Source organism: Plasmodium brasilianum, chromosome 7 (assembly GCF_023973825.1).
Source record: "Plasmodium brasilianum strain Bolivian I chromosome 7, whole genome shotgun sequence".
NCBI lineage: Eukaryota > Apicomplexa > Aconoidasida > Haemosporida > Plasmodiidae > Plasmodium > Plasmodium brasilianum.
Window position 1 is genome coordinate 780,878 of NC_090120.1, and position 26,068 is coordinate 806,945.

The 26,068-nt window shown below is 26.5% G+C and overlaps 4 protein-coding genes across 4 annotated transcripts; 2 read left to right on the forward strand and 2 right to left on the reverse strand.

Moving 5' to 3' along the window:
* Nucleotides 1–386: 386 nt before the first annotated feature.
* MKS88_001887 (FHA domain protein) lies at nt 387–4,475 on the forward strand (the record flags this gene model as incomplete). Its single annotated transcript, XM_067214854.1, has 1 exon — nt 387–4,475. The coding sequence occupies one exon, from the start codon at nt 387–389 to the stop codon at nt 4,473–4,475; it is 4,089 nt and encodes a 1,362-aa protein (XP_067074190.1).
* Nucleotides 4,476–7,138: 2,663 nt separating this feature from the next.
* Nucleotides 7,139–13,551, forward strand: MKS88_001888 (helicase SKI2W; the record flags this gene model as incomplete). Its single annotated transcript, XM_067214855.1, has 7 exons — nt 7,139–7,234; nt 7,367–7,447; nt 7,724–7,885; nt 8,089–8,136; nt 8,776–8,837; nt 9,116–9,174; nt 9,266–13,551. The coding sequence occupies 7 exons, from the start codon at nt 7,139–7,141 to the stop codon at nt 13,549–13,551; spliced, it is 4,794 nt and encodes a 1,597-aa protein (XP_067074191.1).
* A 734-nt stretch (nt 13,552–14,285) lies between these two features.
* MKS88_001889 (SET domain protein) lies at nt 14,286–17,876 on the reverse strand (the record flags this gene model as incomplete). The annotated part of the gene is made up of 1 exon (XM_067214856.1): nt 14,286–17,876. One exon carries the CDS (start codon nt 17,874–17,876, stop codon nt 14,286–14,288), a length of 3,591 nt encoding a protein of 1,196 aa, XP_067074192.1.
* A 1,034-nt stretch (nt 17,877–18,910) lies between these two features.
* MKS88_001890 (exportin-7) lies at nt 18,911–23,623 on the reverse strand (the record flags this gene model as incomplete). The annotated part of the gene is made up of 6 exons (XM_067214857.1): nt 18,911–18,970; nt 19,131–19,194; nt 19,305–19,428; nt 19,616–19,694; nt 19,855–23,074; nt 23,571–23,623. 6 exons carry the CDS (start codon nt 23,621–23,623, stop codon nt 18,911–18,913), a joined length of 3,600 nt encoding a protein of 1,199 aa, XP_067074193.1.
* Between the last annotated feature and the right edge of the window lie 2,445 nt (nt 23,624–26,068).

A 26,068-nucleotide genomic window follows, 5' to 3' on the forward strand; every position in this document is an offset into this window, starting at 1 on the left:
AGTGTACAAGTGTAAACGAAGGTGTATGAGTGTGTACGGATATGAATAAATGTGATCGAATGTGATCATATATTGTCGATTATGATCGTATATTGTCGATTATGATCGAATATGACTGATTATGATCTAATTGGATAGAATGTGATCGAATGTAAAGAAGTGTATATAAATGTGAACAAATGTATACGCTTGCATTTACATGGAGTAACACACACATACATGTACATAAAGCCATCTTAACTTTTTGGTTTAATTTTTATTAATAATTCTTATTTTGCATATATATACATACACATACATATATATGTACATACATATATATATATATATATATATATATATATATATATATATATAGTGAGTACTATTTTTGAATTATAATAAGAATGATAAATGGTAGAAAAAATAGAAGTGCGAAAACGAAAAATTACATAATTAATGTTAACTGTTATACATGGATAAACAACAGTCATGGATTATTTGATTATGAGAGCGAAAATTTTTATAAAAAATGCTTTAAGATAAAATGTTTATATAATTATTACTATATTTTAAAAGATGACATAAATGTGGAAATTAAAAATGAAGAAGAAATTAACAAACTATTACTTAATAATAATAAAAATAGTAATCTAAAAATAATATGTAAAATAAAATATATAAACAACAACTATCAGCTTATTCCATGTATTGAAAATGAGTTCGAAGATAATACAAACAACAGTGACATAAGAGTAAATGAAGTGAATGAAAATAATGCAAATGGAAATAATGTAAATGATAATGTAAATGATAATGCAAATGGAAATAATGTAAAAGATAATGTATTTAATAATGTAAATGATAATATAATTAATAATGTAAATGAAAATAATGCCAGTAATAATAATATAAATGATAATGTAAATGAAAATAATGCCAGTAATAATAATATAAATGTTAATATCGTAAATGATAGTATAAATCATGATAATGTGAATGAAAATAATGTTAGTGATAATAATATAAATGATAATGATAATAACAACAACAGTAGCAGTAATAACGACATGGGTAATTTTTGGGTAATTGTTAAATACTTAAAAAATAAAAGTTCAATATTACATGAAGACGACGTAATTAAATTAGGAAGAGTAAAATTAAAAATTAAAAAAATTATTACTAATCTACAACAAGAAAGGGAATACAATAAGTCGTTATCCCCATTTGATGATGATGAATGTGAAACTATAGCTCCTGATGCTGAACAGTATTCAGCAAATAACATAATGAAGAAAAATAGTATTTCAAACAAATACATTAGTGGAAATATTAACCCAAATATTCGATTTAGAACTAATCCGATAGGAGATGATGATGATGATATTGTTGATGAATATGATGATCATAATATATGTATTAAATGCGGTGCAGAATGTAATAATTCTGATAATAATTATAATATTCAAGGCGATGACGATCATTATGTAGCTAGTGAAGACGATTTAGTTCAAGATGACGAAGAGGAGGAAGAAGTCCTGCATAGTCATACTATGGCAAGCAACCCATATCGTAGCGCTAATCCATACTACGAAAGTGATAACGATAAAGCCGTTAGCATCAAAGCAGTTAGAAACGAAGTGGTCAGAAACAAAGCGACTAGAAACAAAAAACTCAATGACAAAACAGTCAACTCATATGTAGACGACTTTTACTCTTTTAAAAATAACACATCGAATGATGATGTATACTGTGATAAATACTTATATGCAGAAGAAAATGCAAATGATATTATAACAAATAGTTGTGGTGAAATAAATCAGCGTAGAATTGACGACTGTGTAAACTCTACAAGTGTCAACCTTGTTAAAAATGCTGATATTAGAATTAGTATGAATAAAGATCAGAATGTAATAATACTTCAAAAAAACAATGCAACAAGCAGTAGTATATATGGGAAAGTAATAAACTCGGATGGCTGCAAAAATTACGATTTAAATAACTCACAGGAAATTGTAAAAGTAAAGGGGGAATGTGCAATTAGCAATAGCAAGGATAACGGTCATAGCACCCAGGTGGCACTTGACCGATCAGGACAAACTCATGTAAATTTAAGTAGCACTAAAGGGGTAGTGGTACACCTGCGAAGTAGCAACTGTATTAGTGGTAGTGGTAACATCAGAAGTAGTAGTAGTAGTAGTAGTAATAGAAGGAACAAAGGAGGAAATAACTACTCCCCCTATGGATATAAGAATAATGCACTGATAAATGTGAAAAGCGGTTATGCAGACATGAAGGGAATGATCGTGTGCTCCAATATTGGAAATAATGAAGTGCATGAGGATAATTACTTTGGAAGGAATAAAAATAAAAACGTATCAAATGTTAAGGATGGAGGTAAAAATTGTATGGATTATTTAAAAGGATCATCATCTATTCGGATTAATTGCTCGAATGAAGCAGGGGAAAATGAGGACGTGTCAAAAAATAGTAATAACAGTAAGGGTATCGGGATGAGTAGCAATAATAGTAGCAGTAATAGTAACATGCATGATGAATGCTATGATGTTAAAAATGCACGAAGGGATGCCCCCGTTAGAAGTGGCGTAGATTCACCAAGAGGGAAGGGCCTCATGCACACGAATAACAGAGGTAATAGCGATGGAGGTGATAGTAGTAGTAGTTGCTCCCATAGATGCTATAATCCATCCAATAACAACAACAATGGTAAGAATGATAATCAGAAAAATGTAAAAATTTTAAAAAAAACAGCTAACTATGAAAATGCAGCATGTACGAGCAGATGTAGGGGAAAAGGTGCAACAGATGCAGAAGCCAGTAGAGAGGTAGAAGTAGGAGAAGCTGGAGTATTAGATAAAGAAGTGGGAATCGGAATGTTGAACGTCTCTACAGGTTTGTTTATTCACAACAAAAAAGAGCTATCTATGCCAAGTTTGTATAACTGCAGGATATGTTTATGTGAATATGAAAACGAAAATAACCCGTTAATATCACCATGTAAATGCAAAGGATCAATGAAATATGTTCATCTAAATTGTTTAAGGACATGGATGAGGGGCAGATTAAATGTAAGAAATGATTGTTCTTCGTATTCCTTTTTTTGGAAACAATTAAATTGTGAATTATGTAAATTTCCTTATCCAACTTATATATGTGTGCAAAATAAATATTTAGAATTATACGAAATACCAAAGCCAGAATTACCATATATAATAATTGAACTGATAAATGATAGAAATAAAGGTTTTTACATAGTTAGTTTAGCGAATACAAAATGTGTTCGTATGGGTAGAGGGCATGATAGTGATGTGCGTGTTAATGATATATCTGTTTCAAGATTTCATGCGATGATTAAATTTCATAATGGCAATTTTTACATTGAAGATTGTAAAAGTAAATTTGGTACGTTAATTCAAATTAGAAAACCAATCTTTTTTAATATTAGAAGGAATAAATTCATAGCGTTACAAATAGGTCGAACAGTAATGTATGTATATATGAAAAGAAAAAATTGGATATTTTTACCTATTTGTTTAAAATTGTCAAAAACCAAAGATGAGGATGTTAGCACACTAGATAATTTTTCGTCCAAACTTTTGATGGATAGCAATATGCACCTGTCAGGAAGAAATTTCGATTACAACAGGGATAGCGCTGTTGGTAATGCAAGAAGTAACGAAATTGTTGGAAATGGTAGAATTGATGTAAATGGTAGAACTGATGTTAATGATAGAACTGATGTAAATGGTAGAATTGATGTAAATGGTAGAACTGATGTTAATGATAGAACTGATGTAAATGGTAGAATTGATGTAAATGGTAGAACTGATGTTAATGATAGAACTGATGTAAATGGTAGAACTAATGTAAATGGTAGAACTGATGTAAATGGTAGAACTGATGTAAATGGTAGAACTGATGTTAATGGTAGAACTGATTGGAATAATGACAATAGTAGTAATGTTGTGTCAAATTGCGAAAATGGGAATGTAACTGTTTACGAAAGCGCAAACAGTATCGTATTATCCAATAACCGAGTGGCTAATAATATTCAGTCCGAGCAAAATTTACCTGATCAAAACGAAAATAAGCAAGAAAATTCCAACCCAGGTAATGTGACAACAACTGCTCCTAATAACAACAGTGCATGCAATAACGACGCACAAGAAAGTGGTGTAAATAATGATGTAAATGATAACTATTATGTTGTTAATAATATGCACAGTAGTAGTGGCAATTGCGCAAATGAAATGAATGAGGTCAATACACACAACTCACTTAACAACAGTAGTAGTTCTATTGAAATAAATCTGAACAGTACAGGTAGTTCTAAAAATGATACGCCCAATAATATTGTGATATACGCGAATGGTAATAATAATAATGTAAAGGACTCCGATAATTATGAAAGCAATGACACAAACAACATAACAGGAAATGTCATCAACATCATGAAGGAGGAAAATTATTTTTAAGTGGATATCCATTATTTTGTCATATTTGCCATGTGTTACCACATTTTGCCTTATTCTGCGGTACATTACTATACCATTCCATATTTTCCTTATTTATGTATATATTTTTATTCATTCATTTATTTATTTATTTATATATATGCTTGCGTTTATGTTTGCGTTTATGTTTATGTTTGTGCTTATGTTTATGTTTGTGCTTATGTTTATGTTTGTGCTTATGTTTATGTTTGTGCTTATGTTTATGTTTGTGCTTATGTTTATGTTTGTGCTTATGTTTGCGTTTATTTTATTTCATTTATTTTTATTTTTATTTTTTTTGTATCTTTTTGTTTCAACAACGTAAATTGCGCCATGAATGTTATTTCACGTGTATATGTATATATGCATGTACGAATCAACGTGCATATGTTTGTATATATGACTGTATATATGTATGCATAAACTTAAGTATATACACATACTGCGTATACATGTGATTATACGTATGCACGAAAAGGGGAACCAAATGATAATTCCACATTTACAAAGTACTATCCAATACCTATTCTCATAAGAACCAATTGACCAAAAGCGATGTAGCATTATAAATAACATTATGTAATTATACAAATAATATAGTGTAAAAGGTTAAGTAATTTTTATTAAAAAACTACGACCACACACACATACACACGCACGCATGCACATTCACACAAACGAATACATCCTATAGGTGTCACAAGTTAAAAAAAAGAAACACATTTGTAGAAAAATAAACATATAATACTAGTATATATATCGTAGCAACTAACAAATATGTAAGCATCTTTTCATATAATTTTTGCCTTTTTTTTTTTTTTTTTTTTTTTGCAATCATAAGTTCGTTTTAATATAAAATATTACAACATATATAGTTTGTAAATTCATATACATAAATGGAAAAAAGACTTCCCTTAAAACATGTTCCCTAGGCATTTGAGCATGACTAATAAAAATATGAAGTAAGATATTACATACTCATTTGCAACTACGTCCATGGCGGTATATTACGAATACCAATGATGATGATAACTATGAAGAGATATAGCAAATAAAAATATGGAAGCAAAAATTAGAAATGTGCATAAAAAAAAAGGCCATTATATTATTGAGTTCATTATACATTTTAATTTTTCAAGCACATAATATCAGACTGATCTTTAAACAATAATTATATAAATATCGAGCAAACACATAATAAGCAGATATGATGAATGCCTTTTGATTCTGTTATTATATTGTGTAGTAGTGATAATATGCATATTATTTTACACAAATACACGTAAAACGCACATATATACATATATAGGTGAGTTTTTTTTTTTTTTTTTTTTTTTATAGTCGTATATTTTGAACTTTACAGCTTGGTCCTTCATTTACAAACTGAAACATGTACGAATATACGTATATATACATATATACATATTCGTACATACATACATATACACTCGATCAGACGAACTTTTAATGTATGAAACATCCTTGTTCTTTATTTTATTACAACCTGCACAGTATGTTTTATTTACAAGCATGCTTACATAAATATGCTGCAGAAAATGAAAGAATAATGATGTGGAAAAAGAGCACCCACAATTAGGTCCTTTCATTAATAAAACTTACATAACAAAATAAAAATACATATACATGTATGTACACATATATACTTTATATATTTATTGATAATTAGCTAGCTCGTGAATAATATATGATTACCGCTAATTATACACAGCATTATATTCGTACCTACCCCGTTGTAAAAAAGAAACAGCATTTTTCATTTTTATAAAAGATCGTTTTCTCTTCTTTTGTTTTGGATGCTCTTCTTCTTTACCATGATACCACCACTGCTCCACATAATTATGCTGATTGAAAGGAAAAATATAAATTAGAATAAAATAGAATAAAACAGAATAAAACAGAATAAAATAGAATAAAATTTTATATTACAAAATAAAATAATAAATATTTGTTTTGAATTCTGCACAAATATATATGTATACATAACTGTATAAATTTGTGTATATTTTTTATTTTTTTTTTATATAATGTTTTAAAAATAAATTAAATACAACGTTATAATTTAGTAACTGCAAGCACGCATGAATGGATTTATGTACATACATATATATATATATATATATATATATAATATATATTTATTTATTTATTTATTTTTTATTTGCAGGATCAACAATTTTGAAGAACTCAATATAGCACATAAAATAAAGCTTTTTAAAAGTAGATTTTTTTTTTTTTTTTTTTTAATTTCTTTTAAATAATGGGCCTTATTTGAATAACGAGCATATTTATTTTTCTTTTGCAAACTTGTTAGCAGTTATTTCGTAAATGAATTAATATAATAATAAAAATAACACAAATTAATTTAATTTTTTTTTTTTTTCCTTTTTTTAAAATTTGTTAATTATATCGCAGTACTAACCAAATATGAGAGCAGCTAAATAGATTCATATAAATACATAGATAAGAGATACTTGTACACCATATATATATATATGTATTTATGTATGTATGTATGTATGTATTTATGTATGTATTTATGTATGTATGTATGTATGTATGTATTTATGTATGTATGTATATATGTATGTATGTATGCATGATTTTATGTATGTACATTAAAGAAAATGTCAGTTGGAATACCAATAAAGCTGCTACATGAAGGAATAGGTCATACCGTTTCTGTTGAAACGAAATCAGGAATCCTATACAGAGGAACATTAGTACGTATATTACCAAAAAATTATAGTAGTGCGTGTATACATATGCATATACATACATACAAGCACAGTCAATATTATTAATGTACATGACACGTTTTTTACCAATCCCTTTTTAACCTTTACTTTTATTAGCTATTTGCTGAAGATAATATGAACTGCTTGCTCGAGAATGTATCAGTAGTTAAAAAGGACGGAAAGCAAATCTTGTTAGAGGTATATGAACGAGAGCTTAATTAAATGGAATACTTGAAACTGTGCCTTTATTTAAACTAGCAAAAGGAAGTGTTATTTTATTTTATTTTTTTTTAGTCACACACACACAATTATATGCATTCATTTGTGTATGTTGTTCATATATACGCATGTACATATAATAAATAAAAAAATATATAAATATATCTATACATATCTATACATATATATACATATATGTACACATATATGTACAAATCATTCTGCAGAAATGTTGTTACATGTCCTTTTTTGCAGCAAGTGTACATACGAGGTGGCAGTGTATCGTTTATGATTTTTCCTGATATGCTTAGATATGCCCCCATATTTAAAATAAATAAATCTAAAACCAAAACAAACTTTGCAACTATTAGAAGGGCAATGGAAGTTCACGCAAGAATATCTTCAAAAAATAAAGATGTAAAAGCATAAGTGATACACGAATAAATTACACTTTTTTTTTTAACCTTATTTTTACTTTATTTTTAATAAATAATTAAGTTTTTCCTTCTATTTTTAACTTATCGTTACGCTTTTTCCTATATTTTATTTTTATTGTACCCCCCCCCAAAAAAAAAAAAAAAAAAAATACTACAAACTATTTGTACTTTCAAAAATTAAAGATTCTTGTTTTTAACAAAATAAATAGTAGCAACAGGAACAGTTGTAATGTAATGAAAAAAAAAAAGATTAACATGTAGAGATTAAAAATTTCCTACGGTGGAGCTCTTCACCTTTGTCTTTTATCTTAACCACATATATGTACTTACGTATGCATGTATATATGTATTTATGCATGTACGTATGTGTATATACATATATATATATATATATATAAGGGCATCCCCCCAATTCGCCCTTGTATCATTTGTTTGCCTTCTTTTTTAATAAAAATTATTTATACCTAAATATTCATGTTCTGCAAAACCACATTATATCATGATATTACTCATGTAGTTACATTAAAAAATGGTATTAAGTAAAAATACTTGTAACTTTATCAATGTAGATGTTAATCTATTGTAGATAACTTTTAAAAAAAAAAAAAAAAAAAAGTCACTAGTATACTTTATAGCTCTGCGCTTCAACCATTAGTACGATTCCACTACTATAATTTATTAATATGCTGGTAGTTATCACACATAACTAACATTTTCTTTTTTCACTTTTATATTTTTTTTTTTTTTTTTCCCACAAGATATTTTTACATGAACCATTTTTATTATGAAATTTAACAAAAATAGGATTTAAATAAATAATATGTAATAAGAATGTGTTTTTTTTTTTTTTTTTTTTTTTTTTTCTTTTAGTCAAGGATAAATTCGCCAAAGCACAATTTTTGTAGTGAAATTTTATTCCTTCATTTGCGTTCGTTTTTCTCTTTTTTTTTTTTTTTTTTTAAATCTTCTTTTAGTTTAATGTGCAGATGTTTAAATGTACTTTAGTTCGTATGTATATATTAAGAAATTTTTTTTGCCTTTTCTATAATAACAGTAGTACGTGTAAACATATATATATATATATAAATATATATATATATATATACATATATGCATGTATGTAACAGTATACCCACAGCTTAATAACTGTGCCAATATAAAAATAAAATAAAATTTGATGCAATTTTATTTTTTTTGGTGACGTGTTAAGAATAAACTTTTGTAAACAAGTCCAACTGAAAGAGGAAGAAGGAAATGAAATAGAAGATAGTTAAATCTTTTTTTTTTTTCTTTTTTTTTTTTTCTTTTTTTTTTATTTATTTTTTTATCTCCATGGCTTACATATACTCTAACTTATCAGATTTCTGGACGAGCGATGAAGAAGTAAATGACGAGGAGGAAGAGGAAGAGGAAAATGAGGATGTAGCAGACGTTGAGGGAGAAGAATATAATTATTATAATATTGAAAAAGAAAAAAGGGCGAATGACAAACAAAATAATGAACAGGATGAATTATATAACCATAGTTTTGAACAAAATTTTGATAATATTTTCGAAAAACGAGAAGATGCTAAAGAAACGGATGCATATTACATGGGAAGCTCATTTAATAATTTTTTAGATAAAGGGCTGAATATTAATATACAAGATGTAATGAATGATTGTAGAAATGCTTTAACTGATAACTTTACTATTAGCAGCATTATACAGAATTATGATATCAACAATTTCATGTATAATGATACATTATTAAAATATTGTGAGACAGGTGTAGCTATTAATGATGAATCCCGAAGTAATGAGAAACCAACTTTAAATGAAGATTTTCATTTTAACTGTTATAGCTCTTTTAATTATGTAAACCCTCCAAATAGTAACTCAAACAAAAGTAATAAAATTAAAAAATTGGACAAATATGACCCAAAAAATGATGTACAACTTATGGAAGATTCTTTTAGTAAAGCGAATTTATGTAATGAAAATGAGAAAATATTGGATGATAAAACGAATATACGAGTATTTGATCGCGAAAATACGAACGATTTGGAGAGGATGAACGATTTGGAGAGGATGAACGATTTGGAGAGGATGAACGATTTGGAGAGGATGAACGATTTGGAGAGGATGAACGATTTGGAGAGGATGAACGATTTGGAGAGGATGAACGATTTGGAGAGGATGAACGATTTGGAGAGGATGAACGATTTGGAGAGGATGAACGATTTGGAGAGGACGAACGAATCGGAGAGGACGAACCAGTTGGAGAAAACGAACGAACCAAACAAACTAACCTGCGAAACAGAGCAAAAATCCAATGAAGAAAAGGCAAATATAAAATACATAAGAAAAAAATGGGTAATAGATGACAACCAATCGGATGTTTCTAATTTTAGCAAAAATGATATGTTACTGAGTTACGATTTTGAGTTAGATGACTTTCAAAAGAGGTCAATAAAACACTTAAATAATTTTAAACACGTATTTGTTGCTGCACATACATCAGCAGGAAAAACACTGATAGCTGAGCATGCAATAGCTTTATCTATAAAACTACAAAAAAAAGCTATATATACAAGTCCGATAAAAGCATTAAGTAATCAAAAATATCATGAATTTAAAAATATTTTTAAAAATGTAGGAATAATAACAGGAGATGTAAAGATGAATGTAAATGCTAACTGTATAATTATGACAACAGAAATCTTAAGAAATCTATTATATTTAAATGATAATATTATTAACAATATACATTGTGTTATATTTGATGAAGTCCATTACATCAATGATGAATATAGAGGTGTCATATGGGAAGAGGCCATTATTATGCTTCCATCACATGCCCAAATTCTATTACTAAGTGCAACTGTTCCTAATTATTTAGAATTTGCTGATTGGGTTGGATTTACAAAAAAAAAAGAAGTTATTTCTATATCTACCAAGAAAAGACCAGTACCATTACTGCACTATTTATATGCACATGATTCAATCTTTTTAATTATGGATGAAAAAAATAAATTCCACTCATCTGCTTTTAAAGAAATATACATTAAAATAAGAGAAAAAGAAGAGGCAAATAAGAATCAAAAGCAGCTTCCACATATTAAAAAAATGAACAACAATTATGAAGCTAAGAATAAGCAGCCAGCAGTTCAGAATAACAACAAAAGCGGCACTGGTAGTAACAAAATTAGCGATTGTGGAAACAAAAACGGAGGAGGTAGTAATTGCAATGCGAAGGGGTATTATCAGTACTGCAAGGAAAAACGAAAGCAAAAAACGTTTACAAATGAAGCTAACATGAAGACTGAAATACAAAAGTTACAAGCACTTATTAAAAAACTAGAAGAAGATAATAAACTCCCAGTAGTTCTATTTTGTTTTTCAAGAGTCAAATGTGAAACATACGCAAAATGTATGCCTCATTTAAATTTTTTAGATAGCAAGAAAAAGTCAAAAGTACATTTATTCATTAAAGAATCTATATCTAAATTAAGTACTCAAGATAGAGAGTTAAATCAAATAAAAATTTTAAGCAAATTATTAGATAGAGGAATAGGAATCCATCATAGCGGATTGTTACCAATTCTTAAAGAAATAGTAGAAATACTTTTTTCAAAAGGATTAATAAAAATATTATTTGCAACTGAAACATTTGCTATGGGTATAAATATGCCAACAAAATCAGTTGTTTTTACATCTATATATAAACATGATCATTTAAAAAAAAGAATCTTAACATCGTCTGAATATACACAAATGTCGGGCAGAGCTGGAAGAAGGTCTTCTGATAAGTACGGCTATGTGTACATCTACTGTTCTGATAATATACCTGACCAAGTACAACTAACAGAGATGATGATGCAAAAAGCAGTTAGTTTGAAGAGCAAATTTAAGATTACGTATAACATGATTTTAAAGTTATTAATAAATAAACAAATAAATATAGAAAAAATGTTATTTAGCTCTTTTTTAGAAAGTTGTAGAGCATTACAAATACCATTATTTAAGAAATACCTAAAAAGAAAAAGAAGATTATTACAAAGTATAAAAGAAGTTGAATGTATATATGCAAATGAGATGAATGAAATATCCCCTATAGAAAATTATATACAAATTGATTATAAATTAAAATATATTGGTTTAAGTTTACATAAAAAATTATTTACTACGAAAAATAGTAATTGTTTTATTATTGGTAGAGTGATGCTACTAAATAATATTAATATCATTCGTAGTTCAGTTTATGGTATATATTTAGGATGTGATAAAAATAGTACGAAAAAAAATGAAAAGGTAGATTTTGCTCAAAATAGTATATTTTTTCAAAATAATTATGAACAAAATGAGTCAATTGAAAGATTTTTTTTTTTGTTTATCTTACCTGACTTTATGACTTATGAAGATTTACTAACTCAGATGAATGACAATCCCCATTGTGTAGAAAAAACAGTGAATGAAAAAAACTGCAATGTGGTTCGAAGTGGTGGTACGAGCAACAATGGAATTAACAAAACAGATTCAACTTTTAGTGAGAATGCGTCAGTAGTAGTACCAGAGAATGTTATTATGTATGATAATTATAAAAATTATAAAAACGTCTTTTCAGAAAGAAGAAACAAAAATAATATAAAAATTATTCATCATGCATCATTTGATACCAATATGAATAAAAAATACTTTGTTGTTTGTTCAAATGTATGTATTGAAAATATTTCTCTCATTACAAATACTGTTATAAAGTTATCAAATGTAAAAACAACAGCTATTTTGAATAACCCCAAGAACTTATTGTTATATACTCTTGAGCTAGATAGATTAATAGAAAAGCAAAACTTCGAACCTTTTGTTTTAACGAAAATGTTGAAGACACTTAAATGTGAATTTTACTCTGTACTAGTTAAACAGTCAGATTATTTAGAAAGCCTAAAGAAATCAAAGTGCTATAACTGTAATTTAAAAGAAAAACATTATGAACTTGTGTGTAAAAGAAATGATTGCATAAATGATATTGAGAATATAGAAAGAAATATAAATGTTAAATCATTAAGTCTGTATGAAGATTTAGAAGGAAAACTAAATGTTTTGAGACATTTTTCTTTTATTGATGATGATCACAATTTAACTGTAAAAGGAAAAATAGCTAGCTATATCACACTAACAGATGAAATTACCTTAACACAAGTTATATTTGAAAATGTTTTGAATAATTTAAATCCTCCTGAAATTGCTGCTGTTCTATCTTGTTTCGTTGCACCTGAAAAAAAAGTAGAAGAATCTCCTGACTTAACTGTAAATTTACAAGATGTCAAAATGGTCTTAACAAATATTCATAGCAAATTTGAAGAGTTTTATAAAATTATTCGTTTAAAAATAAGTTCAGAAGAACACTGGAAATTATGTAATTTTAAAATTATGTTTATTGCTTATAAATGGTCCCTTGGTGCATCTTTTGCTGAATTGTTAGAACAGTCTGAGCTTGAGGAAGGTCTAATTGTCAGATCAATTTTAAGATTAGATGACTTGTGCAGGAAAGTTAAAATTGCTTTTTTATATCTCGGAAATATTGAATTAGCCGAAAAGGTTGAGAAGACTTCTAACCTGTTGAGGAGGGACATAATTTTCACAACGTCCTTGTATTTACAGTGACACCATTTGGGTGAAACATATATTATGTGTTACCGTCTTAAACCATTTTGTTCTTTTCTATTCATAAATTTCGCTGTTTATGTGATATGCATATATATATGTGTGTGTATAAATATGTATAAATATATGTGTATATATATATATATATTTTTTTTTTTTTTATAGCCATTTTGGCGGAGTTAAGAAGGCTGTGTACGCGTGTATATGCATATATACAGACATTTGTATGTGTGTGTGTGTGCAGGAGTATGTCTGTATGCGTATGGGCGTATACTTTTCAATCTTTTTGACGTTTCCTGAATTTATAAAACATTAGTGTCACCTTGCAGCTTACGCTGTTTTTTTTAATTTCTTATTCGTTTTATTTCATTTCATTTTGTTACCAGTCATATGGAATACTCACGTTTTCCATTTGAAAAAAGCGCGTATTAGCAGCATTTGTTGTAAACAAATACACTAATAGCAAAATGTGCACCACAAATAATCAAAAAGTAATATTTATAAAAAGTTCAGTTTTTCAAAAAATGAGCAAGAACACTGGTTTTTTAAACGATAGAGGCCTATGTAAAACGCTCACGTAATCAGGTATGTATGTGTGTATTAATGTATCCCGTATCATTTATCAATCTACCTTGTATTGGTACGGGCTTACGAGTGAGCATATACCCTACACCACATGACCTTGCCACATTTTGTAGCACATCTTTGAGGATAATAGTGAAGGGAGCGTATTACTAAACATGGCATTGTAGCATATTGGTCTTGGCCATTCCAGCTAGCATTAAAAGGATATCCCTTCTTGCGGATATGGTATTGTTAATTTCTTGATAGCATATTTTAAATGAGTATAGCAGAGACAGGTAAGTTATATCCCATGAACCGTATTTTTGTTTAATTAGTTCCAGAAAACCAGATCTAGTGAAATTATAGTAAGTTTTATAATTACATGTATATATACATATTATTAGAAATTTTAAAACTAGCGGTACCAAGTCAGTGTGAATTGAGTGTGGACATTTGATTTGAATAAAATACAAAAAGATGTTAAACGAGTTGAAACTTTTTAATAGATATTCCTTTTTTAACGAATTAATCTTATTCCTATTGTTGGAATTATTACTAATACTATTATAGTAGTAAGAAAAGCATAAGTCTGCTACTAAGTAATTAAATGCTGCATATAACCAGTGCTTTTCCCCCAAAATGGCTACAATATAAAGCAACGTTTTTTCAATTTTATTTATAATAGATTCAAAATAAAATTTATTACTGCTTATTTTCTCTTTTACTATTTTATATTCCATTATGAAATAATTTTCACTGTCTAATGGTATGGCGCATTCAGGAATTGCGTCATTGCATGTATCACATATCCATTCCCCACTGTTATGAAATTTACAGTATCCCACTTTTTTTTCTCCTTCCTTTTTTATACTTAATAAATGAACTAAATTATTATCTAAATTAATACTTTTTTCAAAATTTAAAATTTTTAATAGTTCTTTATCCATTCCATTATTTTCTAAACACACATCAGTTTTTATCATATCATTCGACCTTTTACTTTTAGTAGGCATGCTTACCTTCCTTTCAAAATTGGTATCACCTATTGGCAGTTGCATATGTAAGCAGTTGCATAATATATTGCTATATACAATATCTTTTGGTTGAGTTTTTTCATTATTCATTTCATAGCTTGGTAAAAGTGATGTAAGGTATGTTTTCTTTTTTTTATTATGGTTCACATAACATTCCCTACCTTGTTTACATTTTAAGTTATGTACTTTTTGCGCTTTATGTATGTCTTTAAACATAAATTTTTGAAGATGATCAATTTGCTGATTTCTTAAGAATGCAGAATATTCTGCAGGAGGCATACCTGGCACCCATTTTAACTCCCTCTTATAACTATTACTATGACTATTATTACTATTACTATGACTATTATTACTATTACTATGACTATTATTACTATTACTATGACTATTGTTACTATTACTATGACTATTATTATTAATACTATAACTTTTATTACCATTATTATTATTATTATTATTATAACTATTATTACTATTACTCACTAATTTGTTTTCATTTTCACTCTGATAAGGCTCACTAGGCCTTATGAAGTCCTCACTAATTTCCCCATTATAATTTTCATTTTGACTCACTGCGCAACTACGAATTTTGTCTTTGCACTTGTTGCAGCATGCCGCACGAGTAGCAGTGCCTCTACCTACAGATGAACATACATGTCCGCGGTCCTCTGAGTGGACCCATACACCATTCGCATTACAGCGCACCTGCGTATTTTTATTCCTTCTATCTGCTAAGTAATCACTTGAATGTTCTGCTTTTTGGGGACAATCTAATATGCACAGAAAAGATGAATCATTTGAATGGTCATTTGAATCGCACAAATTGGTAATTACATCATTTAAGTTAACATGTCCACTGTTTGTTTCATGTTTCAGCTGTCCACATTCATATAAAGTGTCTTCTACCCCTTTTTCATTAATTTTTTTCATTGATGCTACATACTTTTGATTAATTTTTCGACTAACATAAGAATATTTGCACACAGAACATAAAATATTACTTTCTTCGTCTATTATTTGCAAACACCGATTGCATGTGCAAAAAAAGTTTTTAACTTCATTTAATTTCCTTTTCCTGTATTCAATTGAAGCATAGAGCTCGTTCGTTATTGATATAGTAATCTCATCATACATATTTATTGTTCTCATTGCTAAAAAACATATTTTATTTTTTTCTATAAAACTGTAACATGCATTTGGGAAACAACTGTGATTTAAGAAGGAGCCATTTTTAAAAAGCATTATTTTGCTTTTATCGCTAGGAGAAATAAAAGAATTCTTAAGTATATCAGTGAATGCTTCGAATTTCATTAGGTTATTAATAAATATATTATTTTTTAAATCTATAGTATTTTTCCTTTCCTCATATTGATACCCATCCCATTTGAATGACCTATTTTGTGAAATTTCTTCTTCAAATATTTTATGTGTTGAACTATTTTTTCTACCATGATCATTTTGTATGTTGCTATAGAGGCTATCATCATTCATACTGTGATAAGTATTGTTGATTTTTTCGCTATTTCCTCTTAAAATATATTTGTTATCTTTTCTTTTCCCACTGTTTTTTCCCATATTCATAAGTTGGCTGATGTGATCTAAATTTTTCTTCTGATCATCATTTAAAATGTTGTATGTATCCCATAAATCATTTATCAAAATTGACGTTTCCAGTAAGCATTCTTCAATGAAAATTACTTGTCCTATTTCAATTTTTTTATTAGCAACTATTTTAACTCTACAACTTTTTTCATCTTGTATCATTAAAATGTTATCATGCTTTTGTTCCATTATTTCATTTTTGAGTTTAGCAGATTCAGATAAAATTGCTTTTTTTATATTTTCTGCTGTCTCGTCTATATTATTGCAGAAAACCTTTGAAGTGACATCCATACTACCTCTATTAAATTCTTTTCCATAGTTTTTATTCTCTTTTTTAAACTTGCTATTTTCTTTTATTTTGCTATCTTGTAAGCCCATTATGTAGGAGGAAGGTGCGCTTGAGCATTTGATTTCGTGGGCTTCTGTTTGTGTTTGTGCTTGCGTCCCTACGTATTTGCTTAAACCCCCCTTATGATATTCCCCTACACTCAGTTTTAGGCCCAAACCCCCGCGTTTATAACCACCCTTCAAATAAATCTGTTTTGATTGCAATAACTGCATATTCCCTTGGGTACTTACTGCTTCTTTGCTATTATAAAATCCTGTACAGGATTTATTTCTCTTTTCAAACAACCCGCAGTTGTCTATATGCATATCCTTCATATTTTTACCATTTTTGTCATATTTTGACTCTTGTGAAAAAACATATTTTTTTAATTTACTATTCCATACCAAATCGTCGAAAGTTAACTTTTTTTTTTTTTCCTTACAGAGAAATGAAACATTTGGTTTATTTTTCAAAGAAATATATTTTTTTTTTTCCTTAATATTTCCAAAATCAAAATCAAAAGGATTATATAGAAGGACATCAGAATGCTTGTTCTTTAACACAGTCCTGGGTAACTCTATGTTATTTTTTAAATCTAAAAGCTTAGGAGTATTCAGTCCTTTCAAATCATCTTTTACTATATCTTTAAAGTAATCTACCCATATTCTAAACTTTTTTTTCTTTTTTTTTTTGTCATTACACTTATTTTCTTCAACAGCTTTTTCTTGCAGTTTTATCACACAAGAACAAAAGCCTATTTCATTCTTATTTTCAAATATTTTACTTAATTTAGACATTTTTTTTAAGGTTTTTCTTTTTCTATTTTTACTCTATATTTTTATTTAGCTTCAAAATTGCGTTTATGCGTAAGGAAGGAAAGGGGAAATTAAGCAAAAATGTGAACAAACGGTAGAAGGAAAACAAGAATATGATAAGGAGGAAGAATATGATATGAAAGAAAATAATTATAATGAAATAGAAAAAAAAAAAAAAAATAATAATACACAACCCAGAGAACAATGTGAACATTGAATTTTCTGCGCTATCAGTTACTTTTTACTTGCTGTGTTCTTTACTTCGGTATATTAATATATATGCATGCAAAGTGCTCAGTTATTGTACATCTATATTTTTGTAAAAAAAATAAAAAAAAATAATAATATTTATGAAAATATTCTTAAGCATTGCTTATATTATCGCTTTTATTTCATTTTCAATTTAGAAAAAAAGGTCCCAATAAATAATCGCAAGAATGGTAAGGTGCTGAGAAATTCTTTTTTCCCTGTTCTTAATTCTTGTGCGGAAACAGTGGCACTTCAGAAATAACGCTATGTTTATACGTATATAACATACATATATACATATATATATATATATATATATATATATATATATATATATATATTATTTATTTATATTTTTTTATCTATCGTGAAATTAGCTCTTATTTTGGCATTTCTTCGACTGAAGAAACGCAGCCTTTGTTTTTCTTAATTTAGAATTTTTCTACAGATTGAGGAGTGTAACCTTATCTTAGATTAAAAAAAAAATAAAATGGTTGTAGCAAATTATCAACTTTGTAAACAATGTTATTATATCAAAACATATAACACCATATGTATTGTTCAACGATGAAAGTGCAATATAAAAAAAAATAAATATGAAATATAAAAAGCGTAGAATTTACAACTGGTGTTATTTATTTATGTTCCTTATTTTAAAAGGAAAAAAAAAAAAAATAAAATAAAAATAAAAATAAAAATAAAAGAAAGATAAATATTATATTAAAAATTGTTAATTCATTTTCAACCAACTTTTCATTTCCACTTTCTTAAATTAAAATGTTTCTTATTTCTTGAGCAAATGTGTACAAATTTCTCGTGAAATTTTCCTGCACAACAAAAAAAATATTCAAAAAATTTATAAAAATAAAATAAGGATATTAAGATAACACGTTAAAATTTTTGGATAGGGAAAAAGAAAAAAAAAACTACAAGTAATGTTTTATTTATATGTATTATATGCACATATACATATGAACTATTTTTTACTCTGTTATTAGGGGACAGATTTGATTCAATATGATCCATTAATTTGCAAAAGCTATGCCTTAATCTAAAACAATAATAAAAAAGAAAAAAAATAAGAATGGATGGGACGTAAAAAATATTATACAAACTGAAGTTGGACTTATTTTATTCTTTCTAATTTTATTTTTTTCTTACTTTTGCTTTTTTTCTTCGCTTTGTTGAGAAATCAGCTGTTCTTGGATTTTGAAATAACCCTGTGCATCCAATAGTATTAACCCCAATAAGGGTTGAGACATACTCCATGTGCTACCAAAATCTCCTATTATAATTAAAACATTAAAGACATGTGGGCAGAGTAAAAAATAAAATTATAACCAATTTATAAATACAAAAAAAAAAAAAAAAAAAATTATGTGCATTAAGGTGATTGAGCAAAATATGAACAGTTCATAAATAAAAAAAAAAAAAAATGCGCATTCAATTAATTCCTTTTTTCACATTTTTACCTCCCAATATTAGATGAAACATCAAATTTAACACCTCTTTAAAGGCTTGTGGTTGGCTTTCCAAAAAGTTTTTGATTATCTGGTGAAGGGGAATAAAAAGGGGAAATAATTATGGGTTTTTCCGAAATTTGTGCTAAATGTGCATATTTTGTATGACTTTTTTCATTTTCATTTTCTTTTTCTTTTTTTTTTTCTAGCTCTTATGTATGGTTGTTATACCAGAGACTTATTCACTTTACCTGTCCCTGTTCGGTAGAACTCTTCCTATTTGTGAAAATATAAGTAACAATATTATCCAGAATAGAACAACAAGTCATCGATACAGTGTAATCAAAGGAGCATAAACCTTCCTTTACGTTATGAATAATATCAGCTATAAGTTGGAATTCAAGATTTAATATTCTTTGAAAAAAGTTTTTTGTAACTAAATCAAGGAAAGAAAAATATGGTTTTAAGTGCTTTATATACGATAACAAATCGTTTGTAGGAATAACTAAACACATATTTAAAGCCAAGTTTAACGAGTTGTTTAATATATCGTCATTATATAAATCAAAAATTGCAAAATTAACAAAATCACCATTTAAACAATTATTAAACATATTCAATAAAAGAGAAATTATTTTATATTTCTCTTTATATATATCAACGAATTTTTCTTTTTGTAATAAATTGTTCGAAATAATAATAAGTATATTAGAAACTACTTTAAATAATAATATTCCATTAGGAGATGATTTAGGAAAAGTTATTCTTTGTGATTTGTTATAAACAAATTCACACATAAATTTAAGAAAAGGAATACATATTTCATATGTATCCCATATAACATCAACAAGCGAAGTTAATATATTCATTTGATTATCTTCTAATGGATAACTATTTATAAAAAAATTAAAAAACATGTTATACGTTTCTACATTATTACATGCCATGCATATTCCTCTTAAATCTCGTAAGGCACCTATAAATGATAGTTTAATTTCATTATTTTTTAAAATGATATCTTTTCCATTTACACTAATTTCTCTCTTAATACATTCTAACAAAATATTAATTGGTGAAATGTATTTTTCAAAAGAAGATGAAACAAGATTCTGTTCCATGAATAATAACTTGGTTAATATTAAATAATAATTAGTTCTATATTTATAATATTTAGCAATTTCCAAAAACTTACTATTTCTGTTATGTAATAAATTTAATATTTTTTCATTTTTTAACAGAAGCCTTGCAAAGACAATTAATTTCGGTGTCTTATCCTCTAAACATACAATATTCATTCCAGACACTAAATCATGAAATAAATCTAAACTTCTTTTAATAATTTGTTCATAATCTACTCTATTATTTAAGTTAAATAATATTTTACTTATAATCAAATCTATTAATGGGTCATTATTTTCTTCATCATTTTGATTAGTAATTAAGGAGGGGGTGGAAAAATTATTCAAGCTGTTATTTAATATGTTCGTTGTTAATGAATTATTTGCATTCGTTGCTGATGGAAAGGGCAAATTACTGTTACTACTGGTATTATTATTATTATTACTACTACTATTGTCATTACTACTTCCTCCAAAGTTGTTAATGTTAGATATTTGTGATGACGAGTGGTCATTGGTACCATTAGAGGACGATATAATTCTTAGTGCAACTGATCTCATTTCTTTTAAAAAATTATTATTTTTTTTCCCACTAATATAAACTTTTTTAAATAGTTCTAAACAGTTTAAATAAGCAAATTCTAAATATTCAAAAACTTCAGGTGATTTATTGGTTTGTTCCATTAATGAAAAAACTAGAAAACATAATTCTGAATTTATTTTGAAATTATCACAATTTGCACTTTTCATATTTGAAATAGCGCTACTTGAAATAATGGATGCAATAATAAAAACTAGCCAAGTAGTTTGTTCTATAAATATAGATTTACTAATAAGATTATTTTCATGATTATTTTTTAATTCATAAAAGATTGATAATAATTTTGTACCAATAAAATTATACTGTAGTTTGGACAAATTAGATATTAATTCTAATTGTTCACTTCTTAACACATCATTATACAAAGGATTTTCCATTTCACAATTATCCCCTTTTTCACATATATACTTGGCTAGTTCTAATCTAGTATTTATAAAAATAATACTTATATCATATATGTAATCACAAATAATTAAATATTTGTTGTCAATATCGTTTGAATTAAAACTATTAGAAATTGGATTTTTTTTTAAAAAAATATTTTTATTGCTCCTAACATCTCTAAGTAATTCTTTTTCATCTGTCCTACTATTGATTTCTTTTATAACTTTAGCAGGAATTATATTTAACATGTTACTCCATATACCTAATAAGTAATGTTTACTATTACATAAATATTTCCAATTTTTCATTCCATCCATTGTAAATAAATATATATTATGACACCAAGAAAGAAAATTCGAATAAGTGCTTAATTCCTGTAATCGGATACTTGTATCGATTTTTCCAATTAGCCTGCACAGTTCATGAAAACAATCTTCATCATGCAAGCCAATTTTTTTTTCAATAATTTTATTAATTCCACCTAAAAATTCATTCATATACCGTACTTTCTGCTTTTCACTAGAAAAAAATGTTTTCCTTAAACTACCTAACAATATCAGAGATCTTAAACAATATTTACCACAACAATTTCGTATATCTTCTTCTTCAGACATACATATTTCATACATATCAAAAAATAATTTGGGAATATTCTTTTCATTAAATATATCCCAAGACTGAGGAATCATTAAAGAAATATTTTCATCTGAACTTTCATCATTTATCATCGTTCCCATAAAATCAAATGATAAACTATTATATATTAATTCTAAAACTTTAATTAATAACCTATTTTCTTCTATTCTTAATTCTATTCTTATACTACCTTTTACAAATTCTTCTAATGTTTCAATTCCGACTTTAAATATATCTTTTAAAACATAATCTCTAAATGATATTGCACATCTACGACTTTTTGCTGAATTCACACCACACTGTGGGTGCATATCTTCAATTAATGCAGCATATATATAGAGACCCATAATCCAGTGACTTGTCACTGAATTTAAAAAATATTCTACTTGTTTGGTTATCATGGTATAATTCGTATTTTCTAACCATGATAATTTTACTATACGCACATATAATCTTACAAAATTTCCTAATATATTTGATGACAAATTTAATAAATCGACTCCTTTATTATATAAATACGATATTACAAATTCTTTTAATTCATCTTTTTCATTCTGTTCAATTTTATTCCATTCGTTTGTTATTAATTGAAGTAGCCCAGATGTTGTAAATATTAACGTATGAACATGATTTGTGCTTCCTAGTATATTTTTTAATTTACTCACATTACCTACATTATTCACTAAGGGTAGCAAAATTGTATGGGCCTGATTCTGCTCTTCTTTGTTACCGCTGCGTTTGAAGACAGGGGAAATGTAATCGTGTGTCATAACTTTTTTTATAAATGTTCATACAAATATGTATACGTAGATACATAGGTAAACACATACGCAGATACACACGTACACACGTAAGTATATACATAGGTAGACATATACATGCATATAAAGGTACATACGTAAATAGACACATATGTACACATGCAACCAATGCGTGCAACATTCATATCTTGAGAAGTAGTATCCCCCAACAAGCACAATGCCTAACTGAACTATGTTTTTCCTACTCTTATAAGCTTTCTCTGTTTTTTATTTTTTTCACTTCAGCGCGCTCGTAAGTCTTTCTTATTCCCTAATTTACACATGACACTTTCTCTCTTTCTCTCTCCCTCTCTCTCTATCTATCTATCTATATCTATCCATATATATATATATATATATATATATATATATATATATATGTATATGTACGTATTTTTTTTTGTGTGCCCCTCTTTTCCCTTCCTTACCAATACATAGCTTCACAAAGAACTTGCAGTTGCTGCAACTCGGATTCAATCATTTTCATTTAAAAAGAGCTAGGCGTTCTATTTTTATGGTATAAAAGGAGAAAGAAAAATGATAAAAATATAAAGGAGTACGCAAAATTGAGTGCGACTGTGGATACAAATGTAAAGTTAAACACAATGAAACAAAGTATAACTCAATAAGCCTTTAAGAATTAAAATAAAATTAGATGAAATATGATAAAGTAAAATAAAATAAGATTAAATATGATAAAGTAGGATAAAATAAGATGAAATATGATATAGTATGATAAAATATGATACGAGTAATTTTAATTATGTGTAACAAGCAAATATATGTTCATATGTGCATATACGTAAAATTCTTTATAATCTCTTTAATTCGTAAAAATTTTTATATAAGAACATTTCTATTACAAAATGATGTTTGATATGCGTTTTTACGAATATTTCTAACTCATACGTATTAATGTGTATATATATATATATGAAGCAAACTATTTTTATTTTATTTTTTTTCCTTTTACACAAGTGAAAATTGTGTAATTATGTTATATGTACAAATATATACACATAAATATGTATATGTATATATATATATATATATATATATACGTGTACACTTTTTCATATATACTGTATTCTTTTTTTCCAAATCATAATTACTATAAAAGCTCGTTTTTAATTAATATATATTTTTTTTTCATTAAAAATGTATTTAAAAAATTCATAAAAAATATATATAAATATTCTAATTTCAAAAAGTTACTTAGCACTTATACATTTTTAATATAAAACGAATAAATAAAAGTATACGCGTGAGTTTTACTAACGTGTTCGATAAGTACTTTATTCTCTTTAATTTATAAAAAAAAAAAAAAAAAAAAAAGAAACAATGAAGATCAATTAAGGAATAAAGAAAAAAAAAGAAACAATGAAGAGCAATAAGGTATAATAAAAAAAAAAAAAAAAAAAAAAAAGATGAAGAGTGTTAAGGAATTAAAATGAAAGAATGAGAAAAAAGGTATTATAAAACAAATGTAAGATATTATAATTTCTTCGTGTGCATATCTATTTTTTTTTTTTTCACCTAGGTAGTAACAAAAAAAAAAAAAAAAAAGTCATAAAATAAAAGGTAATTCATTTTTATCCTAGCAGCGCAATCAATATTGCGCATAAACTCAACACGACCTTTTTATATATGCATAATATTGTACATATTATATATATAATATATGCATACAATATTATATATATATATTTTTTTTTATATGCTTTATTTTTTAATTTAGGTATTATTTTTATATATATGATTAAAAAAAAAAAAGCTCGGCTTAAATAAAGAATACAATAAAATAATATATAAAAGCATATATTCAAAGAATGTATTATTCAACCTTTGTCAATATTCTTATGGATGCATATATAATATATTCATATATTATGTATGTGTTCAATGAATCTATTTTTTTTTTTTTTTTTTTGATACAAGCGTTGTGTTTTCTTGAAAAAAAAAAAAAAATTTTTTAGTTTACATTTTTATTCATTTAAAAATATAAAAAATTTCCCATAAATCTTCTTGTTCTGTCAATGTTTAATATTTTTTATTTTTAAAGATTATTTCTGTACTACATTAAAATTACCCAATATATAGAACTTTTTTTTTTTTTTTTTTTTTATATTATTCAATATTCATCACTTATAATATATATTTATAATATTATATGTATTATATGCATAAATATAATATGTATTTTTTAATTACATTTTAAAAAAAAAAATATAATATATATATATATATATAAATATATATATGCATATATCTGTATACATATTCAATGGCATATTTTCTTTTGATACTTAGCAAAAAACATTGAACATGTTTACAATTTATATGACATATAAACGAAAATATATTATTGTTATTTAGTCGCGTGAATAAATCTTTTTAGCATTTAAAATAAAACAAAATATAAAAATATATTATATATATATCTTTCTTAAAGCCATGACATTACTTTTTTTTTTTTTTTTTTTTTTTTTTTTTCTTTCTTTTAACTTCTCATTAGAATCGAGCTAAAAATAAAATAAATATTGTTTATTGTTTTAAAATTGCAAATATTAAAAGATTAATACAATGTGTAATTATATTAACTATAATAAAATATATTCTTACTCTCGATCTTTTTAAGAAGCAGTATCTTTTCGTGCGCATTATTGTTTTTCCAAAATTTATTCATTCTTTTATCTTTCTATTTATTCATTCATTAATTTATTCATCCAGTTATTCATTCATTCATTTATTCCCTTATTCATTTATTTATTTATTTAGTTATTTATTTATTTAATTATTTTTTTTTATAATGTATAATGTTATGTTTTAAATAAAAGGAGGCACTAATAAGTAGAGACGAACGCATAACCTTACGGAATAATCTACTGCTAATATGTACCAGCTTAAATGTTATTATAATTTAGAT